Source organism: Manacus candei, unplaced genomic scaffold (assembly GCF_025592945.1).
Source record: "Manacus candei isolate 608988 ecotype Guabito, Panama unplaced genomic scaffold, ASM2559294v1 h1tg000053l, whole genome shotgun sequence".
NCBI lineage: Eukaryota > Metazoa > Chordata > Aves > Passeriformes > Pipridae > Manacus > Manacus candei.
The window spans coordinates 4593618-4620591 of NW_026138101.1; the positions used below are offsets into that span (position 1 = coordinate 4593618).

At 45.8% G+C, this 26974-nt stretch overlaps 1 protein-coding gene across 13 annotated transcripts in view; it reads left to right on the top strand.

Moving 5' to 3' along the window:
- Nucleotides 1–6130: 6130 nt before the first annotated feature.
- The window catches only part of CTCF (CCCTC-binding factor), a 31856-nt gene continuing 11012 nt past the window's right edge, over nt 6131–26974 (top strand). The window contains exons 1-4 of one of the 13 annotated variants that reach the window (XM_051801970.1): nt 6155–6216; nt 14308–14420; nt 17295–17389; nt 25554–26346. In XM_051801970.1, coding sequence (XP_051657930.1) covers nt 17336–17389; nt 25554–26346 — 847 coding nt within the window. In that variant the 5' untranslated portion in view covers nt 6155–6216; nt 14308–14420; nt 17295–17335. Of the gene's footprint in view, nt 6217–9570; nt 9830–11897; nt 11987–12520; nt 14421–17261; nt 17390–25553; nt 26347–26974 lie in introns of those variants that run through there. The other 12 variants (XM_051801967.1, XM_051801969.1, XM_051801966.1 and 9 more) reach the window with 12 other exon arrangements.

Here is a 26974-nt window from a genome sequence, read left to right on the forward strand (position 1 = left end):
CAAGAGAGATATGGAGCTCCTGGACCAGCTTCCAGCAGAGGCCAGAGATGATTAAGGGACTGCAGCATCTCTCTTACAAGGACAGGCTGAGGGAGCTGGGCCTGTTCAGCTTCCAGAAGAGATGACTGAGAGCGGACCTTTATCAGTATCTGAAAGGGAGAGTGTCAGAGGATGGAGCCAGGCTCTGCTTGGTGGTGCCCAGCAATAGGACAAGAGGCAACGGGCAGAAACTGATGCCCAGGAAGTTCCACCCGAACATGAGGAAGAATTTCTTTACTGTGCAGTGAGTGCAGACTGAACAGATTGCCCAGAGAGGGTGTGGAGTCTCCCTCACTGGAGATATTCAAAAACCATCTGGACACAATCCTGTGCCATGTGCTCAGGGATGACCCTGCTTGAGCAGAGAGGTTGGACCAGATGACCCACTGTGGTCCCTTCCAACCTTACTATTCTGTGATTCTGTGATTCTCTAACCCCCACCAGGTATTAATAAGACATGGACAAGAATCCCCTTCTCAAGCCTTTGTTTTTCCAAGCTAAAGAGTCCCAGCTCTCATGACAGCTGCTCCAATCCCTTAATCATCTTAGTGGCCTTTACGGTTCTGGGAGGGGAGTAGGTTAGAGCAGCAAAGATGTCCCCAAAAAGCAGCAGAGGCAGGGACCTCCCCTCCAGTATTGCCCCACAGCGCTGCCAGTCACCCGTGCCAGAGCAGAGGCACTGCCAGCACCAGTGGAGCTGGGGATTTATGGCCCCCAGGCCAAGCAGTGTCCTTCCATCCATGCTTTCTGGTGTTTCTAAGCAAGCTCCAGGAGGTTACAGCCTCCACTTCCCTCTTCTCACTGTAGCAGAGCTTTTTGGGGCTGGCTCAGGCAGAGTGTAGCATGTCATGGTGTATGGGATCCCATCTGGGATACTGCCTCAGTGTAACTTTTGGGTATAGTTTTATCTGCAGATGGGATTGTGGGCAGGGGGAAACCAGGGGGGACACTGTTGCATCACTGCTGCCTCAGCCTTCTTCTACCTGTTTTGGAGACTGGACAAGCCCCAGGAGGAAAGCACAGTGCTTCTCCCAAAGCACTGCATCCCACTGTCAGCTGTAGGCAGCAGGAGGTGAGGGATGTGGGTCCCAGTTGACAAATGCAACTGTGGACAAGAGCACCAGAGAGGTGGAAACTGGCCCAGCCCTCTTACATGTTTGGTTTCATTTCTTTACCCCCCTGAATAACTGCTGGAAATAAAACCAGCCCGGTGTCCCAGTAGCCAAAGCCACAGATTCAATTCATTCACCAACCTGGGTGTTCTCCTTGCCCTGCCAAGACCTAGTCCCCTCCCTGCAGCACAATTCCACCTTCCGAGATAAGCTACACCTTGACTGTAGAGATCAGAGCAGGAAAGAAGATTTCTGTCAGGGTAGGCAGGGAGCTGCAGGCCAGGACAAAATGACTCTGCTCCTGGAACTGTAAGATCGTTATTTATGCGGCTTTAAGAACATGTGGGGGAAAACAACCCAAATAGATTAATTCAGGAATCTATTGCCCAGCCCCTTGCTCTGAATGGGTGTATGCCAGGATTGCCAAAGACCTATGCCCCATGGACATGACCAGGTCGCCTGGAATTGCAGGATTGACATTTTAACGGGAATAAACTTCAAAAATAAATGGTCTTGCTTTTTGGACCACACCACCTCACTGGGTGAACTCCCCGGGAGCCACTCTCGCAGCACCCGGGGACAGACACAGCCCCACAGAGCACGTTCTGCGGCAGCATTTGTTATTTCAAAGGAGCCAGTGTGCCAGCACCGTGTTTGTCAGCCAAATCTGTGTCAGCACTTAAAACATCCCCCTCCTGTATGGACGTGCTTGTGCTCAGCAGCTACTTGCTTTTCTTGTAGGAGCTGCAGCCCGTGGGAGGGTGTCTGTGTCACAGTTACATTATCCATGTGCTGTGGCTTTGGAAAGATGTTCCTTTTCCCCATTTACTGCTGGTTTTTCTTTTAATTAAAGGGGTGCATATGGATTCTGGAGCACTTAGTGGTATTGGTTTTTACCTGCTGGTCTCAGGGAAGTGTCCTGAGGAGACCCTGCAGACCATTAGCACAACGTTCCCTCCTCTTTGACAGAATCGGGGCTGGTGCAGCTGCCCAGGGTTGACACCAAGAACACCCAACAGTCAGAATGACCCCAAGCAGACACTGCCACTTTGGAGGACCACAAGCTCCAGTCAGCCCTTGTGTAAGAAATTACTTAAATCTTGAGGCCGAGTCATTTTTAGGGGGTTGTGGTTTGGGAATCTCTGGTTTGAGCAACCTCAGAGTTGGACCTCTCACCTTATCCCAGGCCTGTGGGAAATTATGTTTCCAAAGCACTCCCTAGGGCACTCAGAGATGATTTGAACATCTGAGCTGAACCACAGCAAAGGAACAACCTCCTCGGGAGCACTGACATGTTCCTTGCAGGGCTGACGGGCACATACACACGGGCTTGTTCTCCAAGGGCCACTCCTGGGGTGACAGCAGGGGCCTCATTTCATACAGAGACCAAAGGGTGCTCCGGGCACCCTCCAAAACTTAATTTAGTGCTCTCAAGCTCAACTGCTGTCTTCCTCAGAGCTGAGAGAGGAGTGGTGACTCCTGAGGGCTTGTGAGTGTGATGGAAGCATGGAGCTGGGAGGAGGAGGGTGAGCTCACCCAGTGCCTCGGCAAGGTGGTCAGGAGCTCCTCACCTTCAGTTCTTGCCATTCTGCTCATGGGCGTGTTCGGGGAAAGCCTCGCTCAGGCAGCTTTCCTAGAAGGAGCTTCTGCCTCTGGGTGTCTAATTTGGACAGGCTCGGAGGCCGATTTTCAGGAGCACTCACAATTCGAACTGAAGCTGGGGATTTGGTTTCCCTGCAAGTCAGCTCAAAAGCGCCTCCAAGTGAGGAAACCCAGGATCAGTAGGGCAGACCCCCAGCACTCGCTGGTAGATGGTCAGGGCACTTCCAGCAGAATTCCAAGTATAGGTGTTTGCCAAAACAACTTTTGCTTCCCAAGCAGCGACATTCCTACTATGAAAGATGCAAACGTTTGCCATAGGATGGCTACAAACAAAAGGCACAGGGATCATTAGCATCCATCTACTCCCTGCCCTGGGTGAGTATTTAAAGCAGCTGTAAGAAGCAGTTTAACACACACCCAGTGCTCCTCTCCATTTTGATTCATGCCTGAACTAAATTTTAAGCTTAAAGCAGGATTCAAGGCTACAGATGAGAGATACGCCATCCTCCTAAAAATTACAGCACGAGAATTGATGGGTTGACAGCTTAGCATGTAAATGACTTTTAAAAAATTCACACTACAGAAACGTTCTGAGCAGATTCTTCGTGCTGTGCTTCCTTCTATACCAACTCATCTAGTGGCCAAAGGGAAGACCATGGATGTGGGTTTTCTGGATTTTAACAAAGCATTTGATTGCCCGTCACTGGACTCAAAGATCCTTCTGAGTTCCTTCAAACGCAGGATGTTCTGTTTCGATGATTCAAATTTCTCATGTAAGGAAGACCCCGGAGCTCATGGTTGTGGGCTACACCCTGTCATAATTAATGGCCACTTTTTGCCATTGCTTTAGGATTTTTTTCTCCTTCAGCCAGAGCTGCATTGTTGTGACTCCACACAGCTTGTGCTCTCTGGCCTCCGGGTAAACTGCCCTGGCCCCGCTGGAAGGAGCTAATGGACTCATCCAGGTGTCATGATCCTCAAAAGGAAACTTGTTCTGGGTTGTCAACAGCCCCGAAAGGAGTATCGGTGCTCAAAACCAGCCCAGGGTGCTCTGCTGCTTTGCAAGGACTGGGAGAGCTTAGATTTAGGCAGGAGAAACCTGTAAAGCCGGGTCAGGGCCTGATCTCACTCTAAGCTCAGCTCCCCACTCACAGGCCTGGCAGACCCTCTCAGTGCAGCTCAACAAGTCATCACAGCATTATTCAGACCAGGATTTAAGGGCAGCTTACACATGCTAATGTATGCTAATGTTTTTCTGACGGGTTTGTCACTTGCTAAGCAGGTTGTGGTAAAGCTGAGGCTGTTGAACAGCTTTTACCCCAACCTGCAGTGACATCTCAAGAGGCGCAAATTTGATGCAAGGTTTTTAATGTCCATTTCAACTGTAACAGCCTAACAATTCTTTGGTCCTACCAGCATGGGCTTGTGTTGAGGTTTCTTTACATTTTAGATTTCTCTCTGCATTCCAGGCCTTCTTGTCCTCCAGGGATTGATAGAGGAGTAAAAGGAGAGAAAAGCAGCTTCCTTCCAATGCATTTGATTTTTTGAACTATTAATATTTTAACCCATTACTCTTGCTCCATTTCACATGGGTTTATGGTAGGAAAATACCAAGAGGATGCAGCATGAGCTCATAGAATTCTCCCCTCCTTAGCTTGCCTGTCAATCAGCTCTGGGTCTGCTACAGCACTGCTGGAGATGAGAAAGTATGTTAAACCCAAAAGATTCAGCAACCCAGGGAACTGCAGGAAATGAAAGACAGGCAGGCCCTGGTGCATTCTCACATAAATTCATGCATCTCACCGTGGATGCCGTGGCTCTTTCCACCTTTTGGGGAAAATTTGTGGACAGAAAACACCGCGGTGTCTAACTTCTGATGGAAGTCAACCTTGTTGACTTCCCCAGAAGCTCACTACTAAACACTGGCAGCACATCCACCATTCCTGCAGTGCTGAAGCTAACTGGAGCGGTTTCTCCCACCCAATTACGAGCTTGGCAAGCCCAAGGTCTTTTGAAACCACCAGGCAAACACCATCTTAAATCACAGAACTGTAGAATGACAGAACCTCCCGAGCTGGAAGGGACCCACAAGGATCATCAAATCTAACTCCAGGCCCTGCACAGGACAACCCCAAGAATCCCACCACATGCCTGAGAGCGTTGTCCAAACGCTTCTTGAGCTCTGTCAGGGTTGGTGCTGTGACTTCCCCAGGGAGCCTGTTCAGTGCCCGACCACCCTTTGGGTGGAGAACCTTTTCCCAATATTCTAAAACCTAAACCTCTCCTGGAATAGCTCCAGATGTTCCCTCGGGTCCTGTCAGTGGTCACAGAGAGCAGAGGTCGGTGCTGCCCCTCCAGTGCCACTCATGAGAAGCTGCAGCCCACAATGAGCTGTGCCCTCAGTCTCCTCTCCAGGCTGAACAAGTGCCCTCAGACGCTCCTCATACGACTTCCCCTCTTAGACCCTAATTCCAGTCACTTGTTGGTATTTACAAAACTGCCCTATGACTTTCCTGGTGATTAATTCATGATCATATTGACTCCTCTTCCAGCTTAAGAAAAGCTTCGGTCTTTCAGCAGAAGGGTAAATCCCCTCCTCAGCATGGAAGATGAGACTTTCACTGTGGCCTTATCGTCCTCAGGAGCTCCTTCTCGTGGAGCTGAGGAACAGCCTCCTGCCCTGGAATTCTCGCTTAGATGAAGGGGCAGTTTTAGATGAGGTGAAGGGGGCAGTTTTAGATTAGGAGGCAGTTTTGGGTTGGGGGGGCAGTTTTGGATTGGGGGACAATTTTGACTCTGAAGGGGACAGTTTTAGCTGAGGTGAAGGGTGCGGTTTTGGCTGAGGACCCCGCGTGCAAAGCAGGGACAGGGGTGCCTGGGGCTGGGGGCAGCACTAACACATCCCGCGGGCCGCCGAAACCTCCCCTCACGCAACCCCTCCGGACGCGCTCCCCTGAGGGGCTGTGAGGGGGGGGGGGGGCGGTGCCTCGCCTCCGCCCCGCCCGCCCCGGGCGGCACGTGACGCGCTGACGCAGGCACGCACAGGCGTTTGAAGTTGGCGCGCGATCCGCGCGCTCGCTCCCCCCCGCCCCCGCCCCGCTCCCCTCCTCTCCTTCCCCGCCCCTCGCCCCGCCCGCCGCTCCCAGCGTGCCCCGCGCGGCCGCTTCCCCGCGCGCGCCGGCCCCCCCCCGCCTACCCCCCCCCCCGCCCGCCCGGGCCCGGCGGCCGCGGCAGAGCCGCGCTGGGTGGCGCGTGCGCACTGCGCCCCGCCCGCCGCCATTTTGTGTCCGAAAGCGACTGTGGAGCGATTAAACCGCGGGGCTGGTGCCGGGGCGCTTAAAGCGGCGGCGGCCGCGGCGGGGCGTGCGGGGCGCGGCGGCTCCTCCGCGGGGGGCCCGCGGGCGGCGCGGGGCGGCGGCGGGGCCCGGCGGCCGGAGGGAGCTCGGCGGGGCGCGGGGCGCAGGTAAGCGGCGGCGGCGGGGGGTTTGCAGTCGCGTTCTCCGGCCTCTAGGTGTCACGATGGGGCTCCGGCGCGGCTGGGGCCCCGCAGCGGCCGCCGCCGGGGCAGCAAGGGGGGCTTTGTCTCCCTCTACCGTCCCCGCGCCGCCGCCGCCACCGCCGCCATTCCCCCACAGCGCGGCGCTGGGCTGCGGCACCGCCCGGGCCGCCCGCCCGCCCTCCCTCCTTCCCTGCGCGGCCGCCGCCACCCGCCGGCCCCGACTCCATTTTCTTTTCCTTTGTCTCCTCCGCCGCGCCACCGGCGCTGATTAACCGCCCCATTACCGCCCCCTCCCCGCCGCGCCTGCCGCCCCCCCCTTCTCTTCCCGTCCCGCACGTCCTTTCCTTCCCCCGCCCCGCCGCGCCGGGCCCGCTCCCCTCCCGCCCCGCCGCCTCTGCTTCCCCCCCCACCCTCGCACCTCCGCGGGGCTCGGCCCGGCGCCCCGCGCCCTCCGCCCGCGTCCTGGCGCGGTGTCCGGCCGGGCGCTGCCCGCGGGGCCGCCTGCGTGCCCCGCTCCCGCCGGCCGCCGCCTCGCTGCGCTGGCGTGTGCGGCGGAGTGAGAGGCGCTGCGAGGCGCAGAGCGGGACTCGAGCTCCCTCTGCAAGGCAGGCTGAGCAGCGCCATGCAGCAGCACCGGGGCGGGCACGGCTGGGGGGCGCCCGCTCTCGCCGCGGTGACCGGCCGGCGGCCCCCCCGCGCCCCCCGCGCCGCTCCCGAGGAGCGGCGGCACCGCCGTTCTGTGCCTTCTCCCCCCCCGCCCCGACTCGGCCGGTCGCCACCACCCCACCCCGGGGTCCCCACGGGGCTTCAGGCTGCGATCGGGAGCGCTCGGGCTGCCACCGAGCAGCTGTGTCACTTGCTGGGACCTGGCCCGGCTGCCCGACTCCCCGGGCACCTCCCCGGGAACCTCCCGGGCCTCCGCAGCCGGGCACTTGCCCAGGGATGGAGCCCGAAATCCCATGGCCAGAGCATGGCGTTATTCCCTCCCTTCCATGGGTCTGTGCTGCTTGGGGGGGGCGGTGGGGGGAAGCACAAAACCCGATTCTTTTTGTGATGCTCTGTGTCCAAACACTCGGCTTTTTGTTCTCTACATCAACTTTAGATTTCTTCAGAATATGTATTTATACAGTATCGGGTTTGGCCTTGCCTTAGCTTTGTGAAATTACTTCGATAGAAGGGTTTTGTCGTGTTATGTAGATCCTTCTCCGTTCAGTGTAATCCTTAGCACTTGCCTGTTGGTAAGAATGAGCTCGCTTTCCTGTTTGTGACTTCCTATTTTTTTACTCAGCCTTCCCCCACTTAAATACATGCATGGCTGTTCCTCATCTCCTGCCAGTTACTGAATTCTGGTAATAAACTCCAGAGGTGTCATTAGAAGCATCTAAAATACTGTTTACCACTTCCAGTGTATCTGGTCTTTGTTTCAGTGCAGGAAGTGTGTAAATATTGTCTTAAGTTCACCAGTTTATTCACCTTCTGCAGAGCCTGTTGAATTTGCAGGAGTCCATTGGGTATAAGAAATAACTCCCATGCTGTTTTCAAGCTGTTCTTACTTAAATAGTCCGTAACATGTTACTTGAGTACAGAAAACATCAGTAGAACTGAAGGAAGAAGCAATTTTAGCGTAAAGGCAAAGCAGTGCTTGCTTGATTTTTTTTTTTTTTTTTTTTTAGGTTGATGGGTTTTTACTTCCATTTTGTTTTTCTTCTGGATGTATAGAGCTAGCTCAGTTTTAATGTCATCTGCTATACATGAGAGGTTATTAGGATGCAGAGAATGGCTTCATTAAAATTCACAAAACTTTGTGGGATATTTTTGAGGACTAATATCCGAGCAAAAGGTGTAAAACTCGAGTTCCTGTAGCCTCCAGTGGCCTTACAGGTGAAAATAATACAGCGAGTCTTTCCCAGTTCGGGCAGAGCTTGGGGAACTGTCACTACAGCATTAAATTTGCTGGTGCCTCGTGCCTGCAGCATTACTGAGGGAAAGAGCTATTTCAAGAGCTGCTTTTCGTGTGAGCAGGCTGGATCTTGACTATGATCTGTAGCTAATTTGTGTGCATCCTCACCAGCTCTCGTGGCTGCAGGTTGATACCCGCCTGCTGCGCTCCCAGTGCTGTGTCTTGAGAATGCCAGAAGCCGACCTGTGTTATTCTTGTCTTTATTCAGCATTTATATGAAAAATCTAATTATATGTCATTACTGACTTGCTTAGGAATTTTTGTATAGAGCCTACTCCAGAATTTAATTTCTTCTCCTCCCCTTAGGACTTCACGTCCAAGAACTTCTGCTTTTCTAATGAAGGTTTCTGGAAGTTGGATATTGAGCTTTATTAGGCTTATCTGCTCTTGGAACAGAGCCAGCCTATTCCTTGATATCCCTCATACTTCAACAGGTTCTGCATCACTTGTAACACAAAGCTGTGCAGAACTCTGACCTCTGGATAGCTCTTCCTGCTCTGTCTGAACAGTTTGTTGTACATTAGCTGTTTCAGATATATTACACATAGTGATTATATTTGCATAAAAACTCCCTATTTTTCCCGTCCTGGCAACTCTCCCTTCTCTTACCCGTTCTTTGCCAGAGAGGGAAAGCTCAAGGGAGTAGCAGAGCATTAGGATCGCCAGTGCTGCTCCCTCCTGCTCATACGTGCCCTAGAAATACATGGAGTAAGAGCAGCCACCACTTTTCCTGCACACATGAGGACACTGACTGGAGCTGAAAGAAACCAAAGCTTTGACTGGTGGTTGTTTTGTTTGTGTTCACTTACTGAACTGTACTGATTTGTTTGCTTAACTGTAAACCCCTGTTCATCCATTTGGCTCTAGTTCAGATGCCCAGTTCAGTCTTTGTTGTACTAAACCTTGAAATGTCAATACAGTATCAGGCTCTGCTGCTCTGTGACACTACGTGGTCTTAGAGACACACACAGATCCAGGAAATTCCATTTTTATTTGTTATATTTAGAGTTCATAAAAATGGTTCAGAACATACATGGCTCTTGTTCTTTTAGATTTTTTTTTACCGAAACTTAGAAAGTATCTCTGTCCTTTCCTGACTGTAACCGAAGTTATTGCTTTTTTTGTGCTGAAGGATATTTGAATTTCCTTTAAAACACTGTCCTGAAGCTCCTCCCACTTCTCTCCAATAATCCATCATTCTTTAGGAATTGAGATGTACTTATCCTAGACATATTTAATATGAAAACTAAATAGTTGCCACTCAGCTGAGTGATCTGTTTTTTCTGATTAACAAGAACAACCTTGAAAAGAAGAGTAGAATAAACATAAGGTATGTAGGGAGTTTTATGTTTCAGGTCGTGTTAACATTCAGGTAACTGTAGAACAGCTCAGTTTGGGTGTCTAATGTAAATTTAAGCCAAAGTGAAGTTTTCCTCAGTATTATTAAAAACTTGGAAAGTGTAAAATCTAATTGCTTTTCAATGTGGTTCTTAACAGGTGAAAACAGAAGTAGTGCAGAGGCAGCTCATGGGAATGGCGCAGATAACGTGCGTTGGCTTAGGGGACATCTGTGATAGAATGGACTCACGAAGAATTATTCTCTGACTATCCCCACAGGTGAAGTTTTGAGACATTAGATACTTAGAGTTGCATTTCTTATGTAAAGGTTTGGTGTTAGAGACCCCCCCTCAGTTGGAGCCCTCGCACAGTTTGCTGTCAGCTGCCTGGAATTCAGTGTGCTGTGTGGGGTTCGTACTAAGAGGTGAGGCCAGGAATGTTTGAAAGCATTTACAAGCCCAAGTGCAGTGGCCAGTTAGGATGTGCTGACCAGTGACACCAGCCAGGGCTGCTGCTGGGATGGTGCAAACTGTGCTATAGGGTGCTTTTTTTACCCCCTGCAGTACAAGTAGTATGCCCAAATACATATAGCTGTGTCAGTCAGCTATCAGCACCATCTTATTTTTCTCCCGTAGCTGCAAACTTATGAAATTTCTAAAGCTTTATAGGTTTTATTGAAAAGCTTCACTCAAATGTAAAGACACTGTTAAATAAGTTCAGCTTATACTGAAAATTTTGTTTTACCTTTTTTCTCCCTCTAACGTAAAAAAAAATTAGTTGACATCATTGAATTTGTCAAATTCCAGCAAAACAGAAGGCAAATCACAGATTGGAGTGTGACATACACATCTGTCTGTATTAATATGCATTATCATTAGAAGCCTGTATGTCTCTCAAACATCATCAGGTAAAGTAGCTGTTTTTAAAGTAGAGGAGAGAATAGCTTGGTCCTATTATATAAAGAAATTTATTTGCCTTAATTGGGATGTCAGAGTAACCCTTGTACCCTCCTTCAGGTATTTAGAATTAAATTACTCTTCTGAAATTTCTCTGTGGTGTTTGTTTGTTTAAAAAAAAAAACAAACAAAAAACCAAGCATGAACCAAAACTTAACACAAAAACCATCTAAACCCCTCCCCACCAGAATACACTGGGAGGTGAGAGAGACTTTTGCCTTGACCAGTATATTTTTTGACCACTGGAATATCCCTAACTGTAATATTGAAAGGAATATATTTTAGTCAATGCACTTTGGAATATCAGGGAAATTCCAGGAGGTTAGAGAAGCACTGATATGTCAGATCTAAAAGGAGATGGAGTGGATGAACATGGTGCTGTGCAGAGGGCTGGCAGGTGCCTAGGTTACTTTGGGTGTTTGGGTAGCTCTGTGTGTGTTAATACATATGTAGTTCACATTATTACCAGCTCTCCCATTTATTTTTTAGTACAGAGTTCAGTTAACAAGGACAGAAAAGTATTAATCCTAGTAAATAAAGCTTTAAGAAAACAAGAGCTTGTTAAATTTATTACTTAACTTTGTTGAAGGACTTGATGTTGAGGACCTTACTGAATATTAACATTAGTACTGAATATCAGTAAATGCCATTTAGTTCAGGATTAGTCTGAATTCAGGGGTTTACAAGAGTGAACAGTTTCCATGGATATTCAGCAAAACCTCATAACTGCTTGTCACAATTTGCTTAGTGATTTTTGTGGGTGCAAAATGTCTCTAAAAACTTTTGCATGATAAACTTGTACTGTGACTGTCAGGTGAAGTAGGTCCAGTCAGGTATGTGTGTCCTAAGGCTGCTGCATGTGAAGCTCTGCACCTGGGAATAAGGCATTCCAGCTGCATTTAAATCAAGACACTGGATAAACAGCACAAATATGAGTTTCCAAGGTGATGCTGTGACAGTGAACCTAATGTAGTTCTAAAATGCATTAGTGGAGGGATATGTTCTTGCCTGTGTGGGGTGGGATGAAGTCATTCCCAAAATACTGTGTATCATTCTGGCCTCAGCACACACACACACAAGAAAACCCCCAACCAACTAACCAAAGAAACAAAATTAGTCTGCAAGGGGGATTCATCCCCAGTTTGACAGAAAACTGAGCTGTAGTGCCATGCAGTGAAATGTTAAGAATTTACTGTACAGGGTCTCAGCAAAACTAAGAGGTGACTTGAGAAGAGTCCTCAGATATGTTCCTGACAAGATAACACTGGATATTAGTCAGCTTGTTTTAATCTTGCTGACAAACACAACAAGAATTTGTAGCCTGATAGGTTCAAATTAAAAGATTTATGTTTTTCGCAGGGAAGGTGATTAACTGTTGGATTATGATATGAAGAGCAGTCCTGTGTTTCTTAATCTCTTAACATCTTTGAATCAAGATCGTGGAAAAAAAAATCTGAAAATTGCTTCAGCCTGCTGCAAGGTGCTGAATCTTTTTTGTTTCATAGAATTGTCACTCAGAAGTGGTCAGGCTTGGTGATCAAATGACAGCTGCTAAAGAAAAAGGATGAGTAGCACCTCCTCTTCTTGAACCAGCTTCCCTCTTTGAACAGAAATAGATTTAGGACTTTTCCTAATCAATCCAGAACATGATCAAGCCAGTAAAATCTTCTGAGCAGGGGAAAGTAAGCAGATACTGATGTATACTGGAGATGTGTCTAATAATGTCTGGGGAGCTGTTGGAAGGATAAATGTTACTTCCCTGCTGCCCGGGCCTGCTGCTGGCTCACATCCAGCTACTGGAGAGAACCTTGGCAGTAGCACTGCTGCCCAGCCAGCCAGTCCCAAACCTGCATCTCCAAAGGAGTTCTTCCTTCCCAGTTCAAAGCATGGAAAATGCTCAGAAGGTGAAGCAAGGTGATTTTTATGGAATGCACTAAAGAAAATATAGCTCCATAAAATTGTATTCCATAAAGTTATTTATTGACTCATACTTTATATATCGCATTTATATGTATTGTGTGGAGTTATTTTATCTGCAGTGATCCTCGTTTTAAATTGGATGCTGAGTAAAATACTGACTTAATCAGGAATGAAATTAGGGAGCATAAAGCTGTGGAAGAAGGAGTAAACAACACAGTAATTTTGAGTTATGGTAATGTATCACGTGTGGAGGCTTGACACAAGCGTTTGACACTTTCTAAGCTCTCTAGAATGTTACAGTGAATAAATAGGCTGATGGTGGACTAAGCATGTCTAGGTGGAGATTGCTGGAAGCTAAAGTATTTTTCATGTGTTACCCGTGTTAAAAAGGTGGGAAGGGGATAAGTAAGCTTGAGAATTCTGAGCAACAGAATTTGCATATAATCCATGTGCTCCTCTGGGGGGTAGTTTCAATTTAAGCACCCAATGCTTGAGTTTGGCAGTTCTGGTTTCTCCTGGCTGTTTGTAAAAAGGTGAATGGTGTGGCTCTGCTGCTACCACTTGAGCTGTTGGCAGAACTCTGTCTGTGCCCAGTCTGGGGTTGCTGTTCTGTGGTTCCCAGTGCTCACACAAGGCCAATTGCTTGGGTAGATGCTGTGAGTTTTGTGGTGAGCCTGTAGCTTGTAGGAGGAAGAAATGGGGTAAATACACCACAACTGATGGAAAACCTATTGTGGTAAGAGACTGTGGAGACACTGTAGGTTCAGCAAGGGATCAGCAGGTCCAGAGGCAAAGATCCCTAATCCCATGGCTGGGTGTTGGAATAAGGGTGGTAAACCACAGACATTACTGATTGCTCTCCCTACACAGCACTTCCTGCTTGAGCTTTTGGAGTCAGACTGCTGGACTAAAGGGACACTGATCTGTCCTTGACGAGCTTTTTTATGTTCATGTTGGACAAAGGGAATTTTCTTCCTTTTTTCTCAGCCTACCAATAAAAGCTATGCAAGTGAATTTACAGGTTATGCCATGTTGTGAATAACACCAAAGCATTTAGGGATGTGAAAGTCATGGCTTCCCTGGAAAATTAAGTTGGCTTGCATCAGGATTGTTGTGACCCCATCTCCCTCCATGTGTGTGCTGGCAGTTGAGTCGCCAGGCGATGAACTGGTCAGCTGAATTTGCTTCGTGGGGGCAACCAGATGTAAGTGGATGTGGAAAAAATGCAGCTCTAAGTTCGATTTGAGCCTTTGTGGAACCATGCCCCAAAGTATTTTGGGGGTAAGTAAAGGCTTTCTGCAAAGGAGGCTGAGACCACAAGTGGTGATGGCGGGATATTTGCAAACATTTTTTACTCTTTTGAAATGGAGCAGTAAACTTTGCTGTATGTTTAAAATCGCTGTCCAGGGAATTGAATTCTCCCATTGTTTAACGTTGAAAGAGACATCGTGGCTCTGGACTGGCTCCTGGAAGAGCCTTTCACTGCAGTAGAAACAGTGGTGATTTTTGGCCAATTGCTTCAGCTTCTTGTATCGTTTTTCTGTCTCCTCGTGTTCGATTTGCAAAGCTCTTCCATTGAAAACGCTTCTAACATCCAAAGATTTAAATGAAAGCAGGAAATGCTACTGAATTGAAAATGCCCTCTTGTTTTTGGCTGTATGATTCTATGACATAAGTTAACACTATTACATTTTCAACAGTAGCCTTCTCCTGTGTACTAAACTGTTTGCATGGGAGGTGCAATCTAAACTGCAGTTTTGCTTTCCCCTTAGAGGCACTTCAGGAGTTCCCAGATTACAGGTTGAAAAAAAGAAGGCTAGTAGTTTCAGTCAAAGCTTATCAGATTATTAAAACCTTTCTTTTTTTCTTTTCTTTTTGGAGGATGGAAGAAGTTAGTGTTATCCAGCATTCCTGCTGAGTATATCACTTACTGCCACTTCTGATCTTTGAAGAGAGATTTATCGCTTCCTGTGGCAATACTGAATACTCAAAAGGTACTCATTGATTACTTGATCCTTGCCTACCTTCCATATTAATGCTCTCCTCTCCTTCCTGCTGAGGATGGCTGCTGTTCACTCCTGCCTACTCTGAGCTACTTGGAGCATTATATAAGCCCAGAGTATTTTATGCTTTGCTCCTGTAGTGTTCTGTCCTGTTGAAGCAGCTGCATCCTCTCCCTGTTCTACCAGTGTTTTGACCTACATGAAGAAGAATTTGTCAGCTTCCATGACGGTATGATGGAACAGACTATCAAATATTTAGATGTCTTACTTGCCTGACATGACATCTGTAATGTTTTTGGAGACATTCGCTTTGAGTGGCTTGTGCAAAAAAATCCTTAGGGATGTTTTCTCCAGCTCCATCGGATTCAAAAAAGGGAGATAGCACTCAATGTTTGTCCTGCTGTGTTATCAGTCTGGCTCTTCTTGGTTAGAAGGGCTTGATCCAGTGCACTTGTTGGTCAGTATGAAGTGTTATGTCCCAGAGCTGCCTCTTCAAACAGGCTGTTCTGTGCTGGCATTCAGGGAGACTTTTCAGCCACCTTCTGGCACTCAAGATACAACTTCTTGCTAAGATTCTGGAGAAAAAAAGTACACAGTAGCCCTTACTTCTTCAAGGACAGATTTTTCTTTTTTCTCAGTTTAGATATACTCATTGTGGTCCTGGGTTTCCTACTGCAAATTAAAAACAAGTAGGGAGGTCCCTTGTCAGTGCTGCTTCCCCCTTTTCTATCTGAAGTTCCTGTAGGAGCTTTGTCTGATGCGAGTCTCTGTACTTCATAGCACATGTGGTTCTGTGTCTCCTAAACACTCTGCCTGTGCTCTTCTAATGCTGTACTCTTAAATACTGGGTGGCTTTGGGTATCCACCACTCTGAAAGTGCAGGTCAGTGGTAGATTGCTAGGAGTTACTGTACTTCTGCATATTTGCTAAAAACTGGCTGGTGTTTGAGAGCTTGCAGAGGTGTTCCAGGGCCTCTAGAACTTGTGTGGAAGTGAATGCTGAGACCAGTAAATCTCAGTCCTAAGAGCATCATAGTTAGAACTGCATAAATGGAAAAAAGCCTCACTATGTTGTGTTTGAAGTTTAAGTGTATCCTTCATTTTGTATAGTGCCAGAGAATGGTAAAATAATTTGGGTTGGAAGGGAGTTCTTGTGGTACCCTTGTTCAACCCCTGGCTCAGTGCAGGGGCAGCATTGATGTTAGATGAGGTTGTTTAGGGTTATATTTAGTAAATATTTTCATTCCCACAGCATCTCTGTGAACTGTTCTGAATTTGTGTTTAGTGTAGGAAAGAAAGATCTGCAATTATTGGTTTATTTCTCTTTCCCCTTACTAAGAGTTTGGGTACAACCTTATTCAAAATAGATCTCTCTCTCCACTGTTAAGTCAAGCAGAACACTAGGCTTGAAAAATAGAAGAAACTGTTTCTTGATTCAAAATTTCAGGAAAACCAAAGTTAGGTTAAAAGAATAGCAGTAGATTAAAAGATGCTTCCATTCAATTCACTGTGCTCTGTTATGCTGGTGTGTGACAAAACTTCTGAGATGATAGAATTCCACAAGGTAGGTGTTCATTTTGTATCAAATGTCTTCTGAATGCAGAGGTCCTTCACCCTTAAGGTTTTTCTGTGTTAATTGACAGGTTTGTAAATTTGAGGAAATGGTAGTCTTCTCCAGGGTTGCACAGCACAGAACCTGGCAAGGATGCAGCTTGCATCAGCAGTCTTAATATGCCCTTGGCAGTGGAGCACACCCTGTGTATTCCCTGAGCATCTCCTTTCCTGGACAGGGGTTGTGTGTAGCATTTGTGATTTTTACAGAGTAAGTGTTAAATAAAAACAGATCTATTCCAAATGTTTTTTAAAAGCTCGCTATCAGTGAGCACCCACAGGTCCAACAAACCTCTTATCAGTTGTGCTCTTTGAAGCTGATAAACAATTAAAAATAGACTTGCCAAGTAAAAAATTCAACCAGGACCCAGACTTGAGTGCCTTGTACTAAATAAATGACAGAAGAACCTGGGGAGGGAAGTACTTAAATTCAAAGGGTGTGGGACTGGTATGAAATCCAGCACTGCTTCGATCGCATCACTGAGTGCAACAAGAAGATATGCCCCACTTAACAATTACTCTTGTGGACTCTCTTATCATTCCAGGGTTTTTAGCATGTGTGCATACTGAGGATTACAGGATGAGGAATAATGTGCTGTCTTATAAATATTGTAGTTCTGTGAATGTGAATATTTGAAGCTCTTAACTGGTAACAAAGTTCGCTTCAGTGAGCAGAGGCTGCTCTTCCTCAGGGTAGCAAGGTTAGAATTGTTAAAGCTGATTTTGTCTATTGATAGGGTTTCTTGCTGCATTGACAGTATGTAAGGAGTTATATTTGCTCTAATTTACACCTCTTTAACAGTAAAAGCTCCTTTGGTATGTGATTTGCTATTCCACAGCACAGGAGAAAAAGGCCATCTGAAGTAGGCACAGTCAGCTCTAAAATGTCATATTACACTCTTAATCTGATGTGAGGCATCCAGAGCTTTAGGTTGTAAGAATTGTAAGTGCTGAATTCAGAGTTTGAGGACAGGTATAGAGAGGAGCTTGTAGAATTAGTTCAGTCATGCTGGTGAAAAGTAATAAAGCTGACTAAGATGCTCTTTTGGTTTTATTTATGGCTTTTTTTTTTTTTTTTGTAAGTGAAGGGGTCCTCAAGCAGTTATCAATGCTGCTGCTATTAGAGGTGTGGGGCTACACATTTGCTGTTAAACAAACATTAAACATTCAAACAGTCCTTTTACTAGCCCCCCTTCCCTTCTCCCCTTTCTCTTTTATGTAGTTTCACTGGTACGACTCATCTGTTCTGTTCCAGAGGGTGTTCTGACCTCAAGAGCTGCATGAAGAATAGCCAGCATGAAGAGAAAAAATCAGTCCAGGCAGAAGTGCAGAAGCAACAAGAACATAAATGTAAATTAAGGGGTTTTAAAGTGTGGTATGTGTTCCATGCTGAGGCAGTAGTTTCCTGAACGTAAAGCTTAACAGTGTGCTGGAAGAAACCCTCTTGTCATGCTTCTCTTTTGGCTGGCCTGAGTGTTTGGGCGCAGCAGAGACCTGGTCTGGATGGAAATAAGTATCTTTTTGGCTGGGTGAGTTCTGGCCTGGATTAGTTTCCTGACCAGTGGCTGCAGTCTTAAAAGTGCTTGTGCTGAAATGAGGAATAGTTGGGTGATGGGAGGGAATGAATGGGCAGTTTAAAGGCAGGGATGGCTTCTCTGACAGTGTGTCTGAAAATGAGGCCTTACTCCTTCCTACTACAAAGGTTCCTCCAAGGTCGAGTGCCTTTGTGGGGTATTGGTGTTTTTTTTTTCTCCATCTGCTTTGAAAGTTGATTGTAATGGCACTTTTAGGGCTGAGTGTATGAGAATATTTGGAATATGAGTATATATGAATATACCTGTGTGTATAAGATAAACAAAACTACTTAGAATTTCAGCATGAGGGTCACTTTAAAGGGTTCACCTGGGTTTGATTCTCTTTGTCTCATGCAGCGCTTATGAATTCAGATTAACTCTTCTGTGATCTGTGACTCAAAAGCAAGGATGTTTTAATTTGGTCTCTGGGAGTTTGTCTTGTCCACCACCCTTCTGCCACAGGTGCTTTCAAAACTCCTGGAATTTCCTGTCCCTGCTGCAACAGCAGTAAACTGCACCTCTGTGTTTGACAACCTGACATTAAATTAACTAGCACTGACTTCAGGTTTCCTTGTGTGCATCAGGGTGTGATTTGTGAGGTGACTAATAGTCACTGCATGGGCAGCTGTTGTTCATAGCATAGGACCCACGTTACCATTCCAGGGATAAGCACTTCCTGCTCCTCCAATTTGAAGCCTGAATTCACTTGTCCAGGCAGAGTATCACTACTTAATGGATACTTGTGCAAAGATAAAAGAAATAGCTGTCCCCCAAAAGTTTAGTCTTGGATACTTGTTAATCCAGCCAAAGCCTTAGAGGAAAACAAAATCCAAATACTTATTATGAAGTCTCCAGAATGCCATGAAACTTGTTGCACTGGTCTTTTTTCAGGTGTGGGAGTGGCTGGTGTTGCCACTTTGATATCATGCAAGGCTATATCAGATGGCCAAAGAATCCTGCTCTGCTCACACTGATTTTGAAGAAGCAACTGTTTTGCTGTGAGCAGTTTGCTAATAGCCTAAATGAAAGCCTAACTTAGTGTGTGATGGCAGAAGTGGCCACAAATGCTTGTTGACAAAACTAATAATATTTTCCAGTATCTACCTACAGTATTAGACTTTTTGTGGCAAGGGATTTTACAGGCTCTTCTAACCTGAAGTAATTTTCTGTTCTCAATTTAATACCTTCAAGTATTCTGGTGGTCTTTCATGAGCTCCTTTATCACTTTTATGTTATGAAGAGCTGTAGAAGGGAAGGAGTGATTACTTTTATGATCTAACATCAGCTTAAAGGGAATTCCTCTGTGACTGCTACTTTTAAAGTGTAAATCTTTCTGTATTTTACACCTGATTAAATTGCATGTTTGTCCTTCTGAAAAGAGCTGTCACGGTGTTAGCAAAACGTGATACCTTCCTTAATATATTAAAAAGGGAAACCTTTTTTTTTTTTTAAAGATTGATATAAAAATATTTCATTCACATTTCCCAGCTTTCAGTAAAGAATTCTCAGAATGACTGAGGGCCTAGCAGTTATTGCAAGAAAGAGTGAAAAATGAAAGCTAAAATTTAAAAGAATATTACATAGGAACGGAAGGAGAAATTAAGGAAGAATGAACAAGGCCTAAGAACAAGACTATTTACTGGTTTTTGTAGGGATCCACTTAAAAGCTTTGAATCACTCTCTGGAAGGATGTGCTCTTTTCATTGCCCTATTTAGAGAGACCAACCTGCCAGCACAGACACTTTGGTTAGGTAATCTCCACCTGCACTACCAAAGCTGGCTGTCTTCTCCCTTTGCAGGGTCAGTACTTAAGGAAACCTTCCTTCTGCAACTCTGCATTTGCAATTGCAGCTGTCATTCGTGTAGCTGTTTTATGTGTTTCTTGGGGCTTCTTTCCCTTGACAGGCCCCTTTTCATACACAGAAGAAGCACAGGCATTTAGTAACTGGTGATGAAGTTCACTCTTCTCCTGGGTTTCTTGCTTGTCCTTTTCCTTACTCCCTCCGAGATGCTGAAATATTTTTCAGAGTAATTGCTTAATAGTAGATTAATGAGACTGCCCTTTTTAATTTAAAACTGTAATAAATGTTTGAAGCAGTACATTTGACTTTTTTTGTTTGTTTTCAGTGCCAGTGTTGTAAGTGGCAAGGAGGAAATGAGAAAACAGCTGGAGCTGGGTGTGGCAGTCATAACTAGTGGATATGAAATCGAATGCAGTAGGCAAAGGAAAGCTTTAAGTTTTTAGTGTGAGCAAATTACTTAGTAGAAGAAACTCATCCCAGCTTTTTGGTTTCCCCCGTTGGTAGTAAATCTTTGATGTTTTGTGTGTGATATGCACAGCTGGTCTGTTTGGATCCAACTGTGCCTCTTGTCTTGAGTGTAGAACTGCTGAACTACTCCTAGAAACACCTCGAGTTCAAAAGTTTTATAGCTGTTTGTGGGGTGCTGAGACCAAGCTACCAAACTCTGCCTGGGGTGCCTGGCCCTGCACAGAGCTCTTCAAGCATCTTCCTGCCTCTTTCCAAACTGTGTCAGGATTTTTTGGTTCTAGTGCCACACTGTGTGGAGAACAAGAATTGGTGTCCTTTTAAACCCAGAGGGGAGCTGTGAGAAGCAGTTGCACATACACCTTCTCTGTATTCTGGATTTGTTGCCTGTCTAGGGGTACCACTGATATGCTGAGGAGATCAGGAGCAGTTGTGGTGAATAGTAAGAAAGAGCATCTCTAGGAAAGGCAATACTTAATGCTTTGTGTTTTATGTATATCATGTCTGCTTTAGAATAAGTTACATTTGTGCCATGTTCATGTGTTATCAGGGAAGCTCTGCTGGAGGAAATGACCTACTTGTTAAACTGCCTTATCTTTGGCTGTGCTTGGCTGGGAGCCTTTTCAGGGAAAAGATAGGGCTGTTTCATGATGGGAAGGAGAATGGCCAAGCACTCCTGTGGTTATGCTGCATCTGCTAATGCCCTTAAATACTTACACAGACACGTGTGAACTGCAAGCAGGGAAAAAAGAAAAGGAAAAAAATGTCCATTGTCTGTAAACCCTGTTGAATATATTTTATTTTTTGAATCTTGCTTTAAATGGCAGACACGCTGCACAACTGCAGACTCAGAGTTGAAGTTTTTGCTTATTCCTCTATTCAGCTTTCAAAGGTTAACAGGGTATGCAGGAGCAAAATAAATCTCCCATGTTTTACTTTAAGGCCTTATTTCCACTCCCATAACATTTGTAATAAGTACCTAATCCATAAGTGTCAAAGCCATGTCAGTTTTTAAGTGGTACTGCGTGTGGATTGACTAGAATTCAAGGTCTGAATACGTTGAAAGGTAATAGGGTTTTTTGTTTGCAATAATGTAAAGATATTTTTCAATGTTTTATGAATGCCAAAAAATTATTGACAGCATTTGACTTCATTGCTTCTGTTGGCATTTGTTGTTTTTTTTCCCTCAAGTGAAGAGTATATTACAGCACTAAATCTACTTTTCAATTGCTGTAGTGTCCCAGCAGTTTTTATTGACACTGTGCCTTGTTTGGCAAAAATATTTATTTTTCTGTTATTTGGTACACGAAACTCGATGCAGTTCAGGATTTGTTAATTCTAACTTTGGATAAGAGGCAGAGCCTCTTTAGTAGTAGCTTTATTATAAAGAACACAGCTAGATAAACAGGCAGTGGCACTAACCATCCCTGTCTCTGGGTTTGTACTCTCTGCATTGACACCTACAGCAAGTTGTTTTTAATGCTTCTACAATTCCCTTCCAGTGCCTAAAGGAACTCCAAGAGAGCTGGAGGGGGACTTTGGACAAGGGCATGGAGTGGCAGGACAAGGGAGAACGACTTCCTGCTGGCACAGGGCAGGGTTAGATTGTATATTAAGAAGAAATTCTTTGCTGTGAGTGTAGCTGGGCTGGGACTCCTGTGCTGCACTTATAGGACAGTTGGCACTAAATTATTTTACCTCAAACAACCTTTTGATTCCCTTTCGTTGGAACGAAGTGTCAGTTGTGTCAAATGCACAGCCCTTCTGCTTTCTGCTTGTTTCAGATGAGCTGCCCATGGGTTCTCTGAAGCAGCTTAGGTCTGTTGTTGGGACGTCACAGCTTTTTACCTGGTTAATTGGATTGTGACAGTGCCCTGAGCTGTTCAGTGGTGTGCTGTCTCTCGGCAGAGCCCGTTGAGTGAGTGTGTTTGTAAAGACTGGCTTGAGCTGTTACGTGGGAATTGTGTTCATTTCAGATGTTCTTTGGTTGCTCTCCTTATTGTGGAAGCTCTTCTTTTTCACTTTTTTTTTTTCAGTCTTGATTTACTGCATCATCTGTTAACCTGGTGCTTTGTTTTCCTTTTTCGATTCAGTCATTGTGGAACTGAGCAGTTGATGTAAGGTAGGAGTAACTGGTAGGAAGAGAGCTGGTGACAAAAGCCAGAAATAAAAAGTTGGGTTAAGTGTATACAAAACTCAGCAGTTTTTATTCCTAGTCTTCTGCTGTAGTGGTCTTAGCTCTAACAGATGACACATCCTCCAATAAATATAAAACTTGCCTGTAAAACTTACTTTGTGAAAAAGGCAGATTAAGTTTAAAAAAAAAAGGTAAGTAAAAAGGTAGCAAATAGTTCAAGACAGAGTAATTGAGAAGTGACATGGCCAGGCAGTGCAAAGCTGAGATGGAGTCTTTCCAGAAAGCTTATTTAATAGGAAGGAGTCAGTACATTTTCCCCTCTTAAGTTAGGGTCCATCCTGGGTGCCCCCTGGTTGGAGAAACTGGAAATTTGTAAATCCATGCTTTCTTCAGAAGAAATCTTGGCAGTGTGGCAAGATTTTTGAGCTGGCCAAGACATCAAATGAGACTCCTCCTGTATATTTGTGTATTTTTGTATGTTGTTATGTTTTTACAATATTCTAAATGTTATAGTAACGTTTTCCCTGTGGCAAGAGTTTGATTTCAAACTAGGCATTTTCAGATGCCTTTACTTTTCACTGAGAGGAACGTGCTCATATGTTTGCTGAGTGTTGGAGTCCAGGGGATCTGGGTCAGGATGCAGTGATAGACTGGAGCAGTGGAGGTGAGGAGGTCAGGATGCAGTGGAGGGCAGGCACAGGGAGGTGGCAGGGTCGGGATGCAGTGGAGGGCAGGGGCAGGGAGGTGGCAGGGTCAGGATGCAGTGGAGGGCAGGGGCAGGGAGGTGACAGCAGAGCTGACAGGGTCAGGATGCAGTGGAGGGCAGGCACAGGGAGGTGGCAGGGTCGGGATGCAGTGACGGCACTGGGAGGTGGCAGGGTCGGGATGCAGTGACGGCACTGGGAGGTGGCAGGGTCGGGATGCAGTGACGGCACTGGGAGGTGGCAGGGTCGGGATGCAGTGACGGAGGGACAGGGAGGTGACAGCGGAGGTGGCAGGCCCGGTCCCGGTGCAGTGCCGTGTCTCACCACGGCGGGGCAGCCGTGCCCCACTGTGCAACCCCCGCCCCGATGAGTGACAGGGGACGGGGGTGAGAGATGGGAGAGGGAGGGATAGCGGGGTCTGTGTTTCTTTTCTGGACGGTTGTGAGAATCCATTCGTTCATTTCGCACCCGTACACACCTCACTGTGAGCATCTTTAACACGAGTTGTGCCTGCCCACTTTTCCTTGTCCTCCCTGTACCTCTGCATTCCTAGGCTGGCAGACTTTTCCTGACAGCATGAGCCATGTGTCAAAGTGTTCAGGTGTGTGAGTGAGTGACCTGTTTCTCGGTGGACTTAGGATTTTCTGCTTTACAAGTCTGAAATGATGCCTTCCTACAACTCCACAGGAAATCATGCTTCTGTAGGATCATAGAGGACACTGGCCAATTCTGGCTTGCTTTTGGGTGACTTAGCAGCCTTGTTACCAACTCTGATATTGGCAGTGAATGTGAAGGTCCTTATGAGAACCTCACCTCTTCTCAGAGCTGCCTGTGCTTGTGTCAAGGTTGCAGATCTCTCCTCTGTTCCTCTGCAAGGCACCAAAATTGCATTAGCTTTGCAGATGGGCATTTGCCGTTTTGTCCCTTCATCTTAAATATTTCGTTGTTGCCCACCGTGACCATTTATTTTGTGTAGCTGTGTCCTTCCTTTTCTTGTTCAGAGATTTTTGGTCACCTCAAAAGGCTTCTCTTCTGTCTCTCTCTCTCTCTCTCTCTCTGCAAATGCTTAAAGTAATTGTAAAACAGTTTCACAGTTGCTGTAGGCCAAAGACCAGCTCTGTTCTGATTGCCTGCTGTCTAGTGTTAAGTACTTACATCATCTCGTGTACTTCAGCTGTTTCTCCATATGGATTTGCTCCAACTTGAGAAGCTGATGGGTGGTAAAGGAAAGGCGAGGCCGGATCCCTGCAGGGAGTGCTCACGAAGCCATATGTCGGTATTCCTGGGTATCTGGTGCCCTCTGGAGACTGTGGCTGCCCACGACATAACGAATATCAAGACAGCACATTAATAGATGTCCCCAGTCCGAGCAGGCTGAGGAACAATATGAGCTTTATTGTTCTCACAGCAGAGGTGGAGGATGCTAGGAAAGACAGTAGACTAAAAGCAAGAACTCTCTAAAAATAATAGCAATTACATGTCTTGTAATTCTTAAAGCAGACTGACAGCTGTGTTTCCTATTTATGTCTATAAGCTTTTGTATTTCAAAATTCAGTATGCAAGATTAAATGTAGGTATTTGAAAATAGTTTGGTGATTTTTTAAAGTGTTAAGGTAACAAGGGAGATTAAATATTTGTGGTAATTAAATTCAGTTAGCTGGTCCGAGAGGCCAGTCAGTCTAATGGGAAAATACAGAAGTCTCTTATCAAATCTGGAACTGGAATCAGGACTTAATCACAGGCTTAGTAAGGAAACTGGCTCTTTTATTACTTGCTTCAGCAGTACATTTGATCTTGGTACCTTTTTAACACTTATGCAAGGGATATAAGAAATAATATCCTGATGCAGGGAATATGTTTGGCATGGCTGGGGAACCTGCTTTCATTTCTACAAAATAAACCACCTGAAACAGAGGTAGACTTAGGAAATACATCTTTACTGTGATCTTACTCTTTTCATTTGGGGGAGAAGACAGCTGCAAAATGATAATTTCTTCTGGCTCTTACTACTCTTGAAGGAACCTTCCTGCAGAATGAAAATACAGGAATTTCATGTTTTTCCCTGACTGCAGAGAAGAACACTGGATGGTCTGAGGAGGAAGAAAATCTCAGTGTTATGCTTGTGTGCAGCTATTTTCAGAGTTAAAGTTAAGGCCCACCAAAATGCTGAGCTTCAGTATTGTTGTTTGTTTATGACTGTATAGGTGGATTTAACCCAGGCATCATCAGAATCCACCAGTTCTGACTCAACATCATTTATGTTGAAATAAGGTTTTACCTGAGCCTGTCTCCTGCTGTGGCTCATTCAGCTGAAGAGGGAGGGCACAGTGCATTGTCCTCTGCTCTGCTCAGGGCCTGGCAGTGCCAGAGGTGGGAGCAGGAAATACTTTCTTTAAGGTTGGCTTTTTACTTTTGAACAGTACAGTATTTTTGTACCTTTAAAATTTATAACCAAAGACTGCCTCTGGTCCTGCTGAGCTGTGTGAAGTGATTAAACAAGCTTGATGAGGAATAATAATGCTGTTCATCTTGCTGGTGGGATTTGTGGTCTTTGAGAAATGGGAACGTGCTTATCGCTTTATCTCTCTTCCTTTCTTTCCTTCCTTTCCAAGAAGCTGGTACAGTTGTCTCCCTGCAGGCAGCATTCTGTGATTGCCTTGGTTTGCAGTGGTGATGGGCTCATGGAGACCTACAGCTCTCAGCTCCTGTTTTCTGATTCGTGGCTGCTGTTAAATTGGGTGTTTCCAGTTGGGCGACTTATTCTTCTGTGGGGTTTGTGCAGTTGTTAAGTACATCAGATGGTGTGTGGCATTCATTCTCTTGTTTTTACAGCAGGAAGGTGAAATGGAAGGTGAGGCAGTCGAAGCTATTGTGGAGGAATCAGAAACTTTCATTAAGGGAAAAGAGAGGAAAACCTATCAAAGACGCCGCGAAGGCGGGCAAGAGGATGATGCTTGTCATCTACCGCCAAACCAAGCAGATGGAGGTGAAGTAGTGCAGGACGTCAGCAGTGGGGTGCAGATGGTGATGATGGATCAGCTGGATCCAACTCTTCTTCAAATGAAGACTGAAGTAATGGAAGGTGCAGTGCCTCAAGAAACTGAGGCTACGGTGGATGACACACAGATCATAACACTTCAGGTTGTTAATATGGAAGAGCAGCCTATAAACCTTGGTGAGCTTCAGCTGGTCCAAGTACCTGTACCAGTGACTGTACCTGTGGCCACCACGTCTGTGGAAGAACTGCAGGGAGCTTATGAAAATGAGGTTTCCAAAGCAGGCCTGCAAGAGGGGGAGCCCATGATCTGTCACACCCTCCCTTTACCAGAAGGCTTCCAAGTAGTGAAAGTGGGTGCAAATGGTGAGGTGGAGACACTGGAACAAGGTGATCTTCAGCCACAGGAAGATCCCAATTGGCAAAAAGATCCAGACTATCAGCCACCAGCCAAAAAAACAAAGAAAAACAAAAAGAGTAAGCTTCGCTACACTGAGGAAGGCAAAGACGTGGATGTGTCTGTGTATGACTTTGAAGAGGAGCAGCAGGAGGGTTTGTTGTCCGAGGTTAATGCAGAAAAGGTGGTGGGCAATATGAAGCCACCTAAACCAACAAAAATTAAAAAGAAAGGTAAGCCCCCCGTCTGCAAGTGGATTTTGAAAATGCATTTGTTCTGGTGGGACCTTGCAATGTGATATGACTGAATAGAGGCAAGTTGGGAGGAAAGCAGACATGCCCAGTGGTTCTTGCTCTTTATATAATAGAGCTCGACTCCAGTGTTTCTTGGGCAAACCTCCCTTCTCTTCCATTTAGGCTGAGGGAGCTCATTTTCCTCAAGTATAATGCTGTGGCATTAATATTCCCATATAGCTATGATTGAAAAGATTGTTCTCTTTGCTGTAATACACATGTAACAGTCTGTGTGCATGTGGTTTACACCAGGAACCAATGCTATAATTAGTTCTGTGGGGCTTTTTCTAACCAATTGCTGGGTAAGGTAGATGGTGCAAAATACAATAATAGATATGTTTGATTTTTTTTGTTGTTGGTTTTGGGGGTTTTTTTTGTTTGGTTGGTTTTTTTTGTTAAAACTATGAGTTGAGGAACCCTTTTTAGAGTGGAGAAGGAACACTGAGTGCTGGCATACTAATGAAAATCTAAGCCAAATCAGCCCCAGGCAGTGCAGTTGGATTTAGTGCTGCGTGGTGGCTCCTTGCAGTAGTTAAACCTCCAAGAATCTTTTCTTTTCCCTGCTGAT